At 34.0% G+C, this 8,366-nt stretch overlaps 4 protein-coding genes across 4 annotated transcripts; 3 read left to right on the top strand and 1 right to left on the bottom strand.

Moving 5' to 3' along the window:
* Positions 1 to 5: 5 nt before the first annotated feature.
* On the top strand, positions 6 to 449 carry Ccdc56 (Coiled-coil domain containing 56). The gene has a single exon (XM_070111894.1). The coding sequence runs from the start codon at positions 174 to 176 to the stop codon at positions 444 to 446; it is 273 nt and encodes a 90-aa protein (XP_069967995.1). The 5' UTR covers positions 6 to 173; the 3' UTR covers positions 447 to 449.
* Positions 450 to 637: 188 nt separating this feature from the next.
* Positions 638 to 1,751, top strand: mtTFB1 (mitochondrial transcription factor B1). Its single transcript, XM_070111893.1, has one exon. The coding sequence runs from the start codon at positions 638 to 640 to the stop codon at positions 1,637 to 1,639; it is 1,002 nt and encodes a 333-aa protein (XP_069967994.1). The 3' UTR covers positions 1,640 to 1,751.
* On the bottom strand, positions 1,696 to 3,630 carry crim (QVR superfamily protein crim). Its single transcript, XM_014237894.3, has 3 exons — positions 3,454 to 3,630; positions 2,445 to 2,585; positions 1,696 to 2,392 (listed from the first exon to the last, which is right to left on the bottom strand). The coding sequence occupies exons 1-3, from the start codon at positions 3,509 to 3,511 to the stop codon at positions 2,103 to 2,105; spliced, it is 489 nt and encodes a 162-aa protein (XP_014093369.2). The 5' UTR covers positions 3,512 to 3,630; the 3' UTR covers positions 1,696 to 2,102.
* A 1,331-nt stretch (positions 3,631 to 4,961) lies between these two features.
* Positions 4,962 to 8,082, top strand: RIOK1 (RIO kinase 1). Its single transcript, XM_014237895.3, has 3 exons — positions 4,962 to 5,152; positions 5,243 to 6,547; positions 6,603 to 8,082. Exons 1-3 carry the CDS (start codon positions 5,090 to 5,092, stop codon positions 7,029 to 7,031), a joined length of 1,797 nt encoding a protein of 598 aa, XP_014093370.1. The 5' UTR covers positions 4,962 to 5,089; the 3' UTR covers positions 7,032 to 8,082.
* Positions 8,083 to 8,366: the final 284 nt, after the last annotated feature.

Below are 8,366 nucleotides of genomic sequence, written 5' to 3'. Positions count from 1 at the left end.
GGAGCTAACCACACTTTTCCACATGAATGTGCCAAAAGCAGCCGTTCAGCCAAAAAAAGAAAATGCGATAAACTTGAGGAAATATTTTTCAACTACTTGGAAGTAATTTCACAAATAATTTATACCAAAACTAAGAACGTAAACATATTCGTAACGCACAGAATACAAATAATATGTCAGACGCTCCTGATGGTAAATTGCCCAATATCAAATTCGATGGTAATGCACCGAAGTTGGATAAAGCGCAATTAGAGTTTATGAAAATCATCGAACAACAGAATTTGGTGCGTGTGGAAAAGTTGCAGCGCATACGTAGAAACAACCTGATTACAGCCGGCATCTTGGGTGCATCCGTGTTGGGTATTTATGCCTACTCAATGCTTTCAGTGCAACAAGAAGACTTCCTGGATGATTTTGAAGAACCGAAAAAAATTTCAAAGCAATAAGAACTAGTTACATAAAGTATATTTAGTTTTAAGACAACACGAGAGAAAGAAAACAGTTTGTATTTTTGGGTAATTTAGCATTAGCTTTGGAGTTCTAAATTTTTGTTGTATACAAGGTGAGCTGATTATTTCTCTAATATACACTTTTCATATAGTTTTATTAATTTTTTTAGTTAAATTTAACCAAAAACATGCCACAAGCAGCAGCACGCGTACTCACTAGCGGCGTACGCCTACCGCCCATGCCAACTATACGCGATCTCGTGAAACTTTACAAATTGCAAGCTATTAAATATATGAGTCAAAATTTCATTATGGATGAACGTTTAACGGATAAAATTGTAAAGGCTGCTGGTCGTATAGATCCACAAGACACGGTGTTAGAAGTCGGTCCGGGTCCGGGTGGCATAACACGTTCGATTTTGCGGCGCACGCCCGGCCGATTGGTGCTTGTGGAGAAGGATGTACGTTTTATGCCAACATTAGAGTTGTTAAAGGAATGTGCACGCCCACTACAAACACAAGTGGACATCTATGAAGGTGACATTTTACGTTTTGACATGGACAAATATATACCAATGTCCGAACATCGCTTACATCTAATTGGCAATTTACCTTTTGCTATTTCTACGCGTCTACTTATAAATTGGCTGCAGGATCTGTCGCTGCGACGTGGTGGTTTTCGTAGTCCGGACACAGCTATGACACTCACCTTTCAGAAAGAAGTGGCTGTGCGTATTTGTGCGCCACTAGGTAATAAACAGCGTTGTCGCTTATCGATTATGTCGCAAATATGGACTACGCCGTATATGAAATTTGTAATACCTGGCAAAGCCTTTGTGCCGAAACCAGACGTCGATGTGGGTGTTGTAAAGTTAATACCATTGAAGCAGCCAAAAACGACGCTGCCATTCGAACTGGTCGAACGTGTGGTACGTCACATATTCAATATGCGGCAGAAGTATTGCCGACGCGGTTATAGTAACCTTTTTCCACCCAAAGATCGTGAAGGTGTCACGGATACACTTTTCGAGTTGGCCGATGTAGATCCAACCGTCAGACCATTCGAATTGTCTGTGGAGGAATGTTTGCGTTTGGCAACAGTGTATTCGGATTTCAAAAACAAACATCCCGAAGTGGCTAGCTATGATTACCGGGCAAGAAAAGTACCCATTAAAGATTATTCGGATTAATGTTATGAAAATGTAGATTATATGAATTACCATTATTTTTTTGTTAGAACATGAAATTTCTGTACTTTCGCTTGTTTTATCAATATACATTTATTAAAAATTGTCTTTTAAATTACTTGGTCATATTTGTATAAATAAAATTAATATTCGGGCTTATGAATAATTGATAATAATTTGTAAACATGTAGTGGACGGCTTCACGAGTTACATAAATTTACCACATGTAAACGAGTAAAATGTAAAATTTGCACTTGAACGGAATATGTTCCAAATATTACTTTTGTCGTTCCTATTAATAATACAATTACTGTCGAACAAAATATAACGACGTTGAATTACATAAGCAATCAAATATTTTCGCATTTAAATGCTTGCATATGTATGTCGTAGGTACTATTTTTTAAAATTGTGTTTATTATCAAAGGCACTTTAGGTGTAAAAATTTGCTTAATTTTGAGATGGTTCAAATCTGCTTTCTTGCTAAAAACAAGACTATGCTGAGTGAACCCAATAGAAACGTTGTGTTAATGGCAGTCGCTTTAGCACCGTTACAACGATGATCCAGGAAGCAGAAGCAGAATGTGACATCATTGAAATAATCGCGTTTCACGTCATGTTCTTTTATCGTGTGGTTAACGTAGTGTGCCAGACGTATGTCCTTTGCGGCTGGCCTACAACCTTCATATTTATCAGCAGGAATATCGGTACGGAAGCTCAATGCACTCAAGCAGTCACGCGTTATTGTCTCTTGTGCTAAAAGACAAAAACAAAATAAAGTATGATTTATTGTTGGCTAAATACATACCTCCACGTTTCTCAATTATTTTAACACATATATCATTGCTTTCAGGACATTGCTCCCCTAGAAACCCTATACCACGCCAGTTAAATTTTTCTCCACATCCGGGAGTGGCCGATGTGCAGCGGTAACACCATATTGCTGAAGCTATTGTAGGAGCAAAACATGTTTACAATTTTTGGAGATCTTGTGTTAAATTATATACAAATTAATTTTGGTAAATGTATACATAGTTTTGGTCCCCCAACTAAGAAGGCCTCAAAAAGGAAATTTTTTTTTTAAATCGTCTTATTATGAGGCGAATTTTATAAATCCGTGAGCGGAAAGTGTATTTTTTTATTATAATAATTTAAAAAAACAAAAAAAACTTTTTTTAAATTCTTTTATATGCATAAAAAAAAATTGTGATACATTAAAATTAATTATTTTATTTGTGTTGGACCGACCAGGGTAATTTTTTTGAAGCGCGGCCGTAGGCCGCCAATACAGAGGAGTTTGACGCGATTGAATTATGAACATTCCGGTGTTGGACCGACCAGGGTTACTTTTTGGAAGCGCGGCTGCCAGTGCGTCTCAAAGGAAATTGTGACTGTTACATTTCTTCTGTATTTTTTTCACAAGAAAATGTTAAACTCGCTGAACTGGTAATTACAGCTAAGTGATCTGAATTCTGAAGAATTTTGCCGCTACAACAAGAATAACTAAGTGACTTGAAAAATATGTGCAAAGGGCGTTAAATATATTTGTAAATATATACCTAAATTATTGAAAAATTCACTTTCCGCTCACGGATTTATAATACTCGCGTCAAAATAAAACGATTAAAAAAATGTTTCAGGCCTCCTTAGTTGGGGGACCTAAACTATACATTTCCTAAATTAAGGCTACATTTTTTATGTACTTTTTGTTTTTGAGAGATGCGTTTTTCTATTATATTAAATGCGCTATGATTAATCTAGCTATTCTTAAAGAACAACTTATATGAGTACGTTTCTGTTTTTCTTTCCTCACTCACCTTCATGTATAGTTAATATTGCTACGACAGCTGAAATTACTATTGCTTTTTTATGCATTTTTCTTAGAACTATAAAATTATGAATTAAACTGTAAAATCCTTCAAAAGTTTTGGTAAACAAATATGTTAAACAATTCGGAAATGATTTGACAACGCCCAGCAGTCACTTGACAACCAAAAGCATGGTATACGGGAGTAGCGAAAGTCTCATTCACAATAGTTTCGCCACCTCTGAGGTGTACGTTCACAATAAAACCAACATGGTGCCATGGTGAGTTAGGGTGGCAAGGGGCTAAAACGGGTTGCGCATAGTAGAAAACGCCTAAATAATTATTTATAAATATTTAAAATTTTGGTTATTAATTGATGTTTAATGCTAACAATATATAATATCATACCATCTTGATATAGGTAAATATGCGGCATATTTCTAAGCATTTTAAATAACTTATTATTGGGCAAACTGAAAATTCAATTTAACTATGAGTGGACGGGAAGAAATAACTATTGTAACAAAATTTGATACTATAAGTAATAATAATTTATAAAATCAAAAAAGCAAAACTTATCATTGCCATACAAGTGATAATAAATTATTTAAACAATAAACCAAAATTTATCATTGTACTTATATGAAGAAATTTTACTAGTGCTCTAATTTAAGTATAGATTTATTCAATCACAAATTTTATTTACGTTTTATATATCAGCAATTGATGGTGGATATATGTACAATAGTTTATTACAACTTTTGACGTACAAAATTACCATATTATTATATAGTTCTAAATTTAGTTTTCAAATATATAGACTCCTAAAATAAATTATTTGTTGAAGTTGCAATATCGGTATAGTATAAAACATTTTATAAGGGTATAAAATACGGTAGATGTATTTCCTTTTTAAAAAGTAATATAAAATTAGCTTCCGCAACACTGTTACGCAATGCTCAATAGCAATACTGGCATTTGAATTTATTAACAACTTTTAGTCAAACGCATTAATACACACCTGCTTATTGATAAAAATTCTTGTGTGAGCAGTTTTATCAGGAGCAATATTAAATATTCATTATTTTACGAAGATTGTATTGCAAATTTATAAACATTGCCCTCAGTTTCGTTGAATAAGCATTTACCGCATCCCGTTATTTGACATGGTTGCTTAATTGCACCTTACATATTTCTGTGGTGAATATTTATTAAGTTACCACAGTTAAAAAAAGGCATAAATATATATCGTAATTATTCTGAAATTTGCCAATAATAGCCGCTTTTTTTAAAAACATATATTAAAATAAATTTATTTTATTTTGAAAACATATTAAAGTTTTACATATAATCAATATTTTTTGGACAACTTTTTCATAAATTAAGAGAAAATAGCCAGATGCAACCATTTTCCGGTTAAAAGTCGGCCATCTTGGCTATCAATAGAAACTCAACCCCTAGGCGGACTTGACGTTTCTCAATGGACCCCTCTCAGCTGTAGCATTGCTTACATCCATCAGCTGATTCTTTCTCTACTCCCCCTTTACGATGCACGTGTGGATTTCGTAGTTAATTTAGTTATCTGGAAAATAGTGTTAATAATTTTTATATGTATATATTAACAAAGAGTGAATTATAGTTGGGCGATGACCGACATGGACTCGCATCAGTTTAGTGACGCTGATGAGGAGGAGGAAATACCATATAAGGTGCTTATGGCGGAAATGTTGCAAACTAATCAATTGGAAACGGAATTAATAATAAAAATTGTTTTAATCAAAATTACACTTCTCTTGTAGAATAACTTGGTAAATAACTTCAAAAATTTGACAGTCAAACATGTCATGTTCAAGGACATCGAAGAGGATAAAATTGAAAATGACGAGTTCAATACTATAATAGATGACGCAAGTCCAGACGAACAAGATGGCAATGAAGATGAGGACTATGATTACAATGAAGATAGTGAGGACGCATATGACTATGAGGAGTCTTACACAGGTTATCAAAAGCACAATGGGCAAACGGCGCAAATTTCATTAAACCACTCAGGCAATACAAATGGTGGCTCTGGTGCACAGTCCAATCGTCTAAACAGCTATCAGCCCAATGAAAAACTCTTACGTCGTTACTCGGCGCGCATTAATGTTGAAAAATATGATCCCAATGCAAATATGAGCGCCCAAGCCGCTAATCGACTGGTCACATTCGATCGGCGTCAAGAGGCGGAACGGGTGCGAGTACGTGATAAGCACGATCGTGCCACAGCCGAGCAAGTAATGGATCCACGCACACGTATGATACTGTTCAAATTATTAAATCGTGGTTTCATACAAGAGATCAATGGCTGCATTTCCACGGGCAAAGAAGCGAATGTTTATCATGGTGTTTCGAAGGACGACGATGAGTATGCCATTAAAATCTATAAAACATCAATTTTGATATTTAAAGATCGTGACAAGTATGTATCAGGTGAATTTCGATTCCGTCACGGTTACTGTCGTCATAATCCACGCAAAATGGTGCGCACCTGGGCAGAAAAAGAGATGCGCAACTATTTGCGTATGCATAATGCCGGTGTGCCTGTGCCGGAGCCATTACTCTTGCGTTCACATGTGCTGGTGATGAGATTCTGTGGCAAAAACGGTTGGCCTTCACCAAAATTGAAAGATGTAGAACTGACTACCTCCAAAGCGCGTGAGCTATATCGTGAATGTGTGGTGCTTATGTGGCGCATCTATAACAAGTGCAAATTGGTGCATGCAGATTTGTCAGAATTCAATATTTTATTACAAGATGGCCAGCTGATAATTATCGATGTCAGTCAGTCGGTAGAACACGATCATCCGCATGCATTTGACTTTTTGCGTAAAGATTGTGCCAACATATCCGATTTCTTCCGCAAGCGTTCAGTCGCGACAATGACTGTAAAAGAGTTGTTTGACTTTATAACAGATCAGTCGATAACAGAAGAAAATATGGAGGTATGTCTGGAGCTTATATCTGAAAAAATTAAAGATCGCGATTTTGAGGCGATCACTGCGCAAGAGAAAATCGATGAAGCAGTTTGGCAGAACACTTACATACCTAAACGCTTAGATGAGGTAAACAAATTTGTTATATTCAAAAAATATATGTATTACACCTTAACTTTCCTAGGTGCGTCACTTTGAGCGCGATGTCGATAAAGCCAAGAAAGGTGTAAAGCAAGATCTTATTTATGGCAAAATTACGGGCTTAAACTCGGAGTTAAATGTACAAGAGAAACCAAATACCCTGCATAAGGTCGAAACTGGGAAAGGCAAATCGCTGAAAAACTCACATGATAACAAAGAAAATACAATAAATGCTACAAAAAACACCGAGGACGCGGCTGACTTAGGCGAAGATGGAGAGAGTGAAGAAGAAGAGTCCGATGCTGAGGGTGAGACTAGCTTTGTCAATTCATCGCGTCCACGCGGCGAATCCCCTGATAGCAAAAAGGCTCGTAAAAAGGCCGTTAAAGAGGCAAAGGCGGAAAAACGTAAAGTGAAGGTTAAAAAGCATGTAAAAAAACGAAAAGAGAAGGTAGCGAACACACGCAAGTAATGTACATTTACATATACATATATATGGTTTAAAACCGCACATTTATATTTAAAGTTAGTAAATTTTTTTTTTTATAAATAAAAAAATATAAAGAGAAATGAAAAAGAAATATTTTGTAGACTTGCATGTAATACCATCATTTATTATAATGAAGGCGGCACAATACTTTAATTTTTTTATAAAGAAACGTTTACTATATTGTAAAAAAAATTGTTAATACAATCTTTTTAAGAAACGTTTACCATAATTTTTTTTATTAAATTTGTTTATAAATACTATTAAAAGAAACTATATACTATAAAAAAAACCATGTAAACGTTTAGTATAAAAAAAAATTTTTTGTTTATATTGCTTTCCTTAGACGTTTAGAATAAAATTTAATTTTGTTCCTTAAAAAAGTTTGGTATGAAAAATACAAGGACATTTTGTATATAATTATTTTTCCTCAAACGCTTGGTATAAAATAATTAAAAAACACATTTTTATACTCTTGCAACATGTTGCTACAGAGTATAATAGTTGTGTTCGCCTAACGGTTGTTTGTATCAGTTTACACCTGACTTTAAGTCGTTCAGGTTGGTAAAAATGTACGATAATTTAATAAAATTAAATGGACATGTTTTCTTAAAAATTATGCTGCTTACCACTGAATATGAATGGAATTGGTCTATACCTTGGTCTAAACCTCATATCCCTAATATAAAGAATTTCGATCTTCTAGTTGACGTTTTCCGCATCAACTCAATATATTACATTTTGGCTCTTCGGTTGAGTTAATATCACATATTACTCATTTAAGGATGATTTTTGTAAAATTTTCGCAGACGGAAAGTAAAATAAGTTATAAAACTAATTGAGTCTATGACATATAATATAAGTAATAAAATATCAAATTTGATTGTAATTCATTCACGATTGCGTCGAATAATGAATGTTGAACTCTTTCGCAACATTTTTTAATACAAAGTTTTGCCAACACCGATAGGTATTTCGCTGGCTTTGAGCCTTGCAAGTTGCAAGAGTATGAAATGTTCGGTTACACCCAAACTTAGCCCTTCCTTACTTATTGTTTATAATTTTTTCCTTAAACATTTGGTATAGTAAAAATATAAAAAACCACATTATTTTTGATTTCTTTAAACGTATAAAACTTAAAAAAAAAATAATTTTCCCTTAAAATTTTGGTGTGAAAAATTATAAAATTTTTTTTTTTTTTAATAAACGTTTGTTATAATAATAAATAAAAAAATCGTTTTTTTCCTTAAACATTTGGTATAAAAAACTAAAATATAAACACTTTTTCAAAATTATTTTGTTTTGCATAAAATATATATA

Source organism: Bactrocera oleae, chromosome 6, assembly GCF_042242935.1.
Source record: "Bactrocera oleae isolate idBacOlea1 chromosome 6, idBacOlea1, whole genome shotgun sequence".
NCBI classification, from domain to species: domain Eukaryota; kingdom Metazoa; phylum Arthropoda; class Insecta; order Diptera; family Tephritidae; genus Bactrocera; species Bactrocera oleae.
This window is presented reverse-complemented; position numbering and strand designations above follow the sequence as displayed.

Coding starts and splice junctions, on each gene's coding strand:
- Ccdc56 (XM_070111894.1), top strand. CDS start 174: ATGTCAGACGCTCCTGATGGTAAATTGCCCAATATCAAATTCGATGGT.
- RIOK1 (XM_014237895.3), top strand. CDS start 5,090: ATGACCGACATGGACTCGCATCAGTTTAGTGACGCTGATGAGGAGGAG. Junction 5,153..5,242: donor AGGAGGAAATACCATATAAG/GTGCTTATGGCG, acceptor CTTCTCTTGTAG/AATAACTTGGTAAATAACTT. Junction 6,548..6,602: donor TACCTAAACGCTTAGATGAG/GTAAACAAATTT, acceptor TAACTTTCCTAG/GTGCGTCACTTTGAGCGCGA.
- crim (XM_014237894.3), bottom strand. CDS start 3,511: ATGCATAAAAAAGCAATAGTAATTTCAGCTGTCGTAGCAATATTAACT. Junction 2,586..3,453: donor AATATTAACTATACATGAAG/GTGAGTGAGGAA, acceptor CTCCTACAATAG/CTTCAGCAATATGGTGTTAC. Junction 2,393..2,444: donor AATAATTGAGAAACGTGGAG/GTATGTATTTAG, acceptor TTTGTCTTTTAG/CACAAGAGACAATAACGCGT.
- mtTFB1 (XM_070111893.1), top strand. CDS start 638: ATGCCACAAGCAGCAGCACGCGTACTCACTAGCGGCGTACGCCTACCG.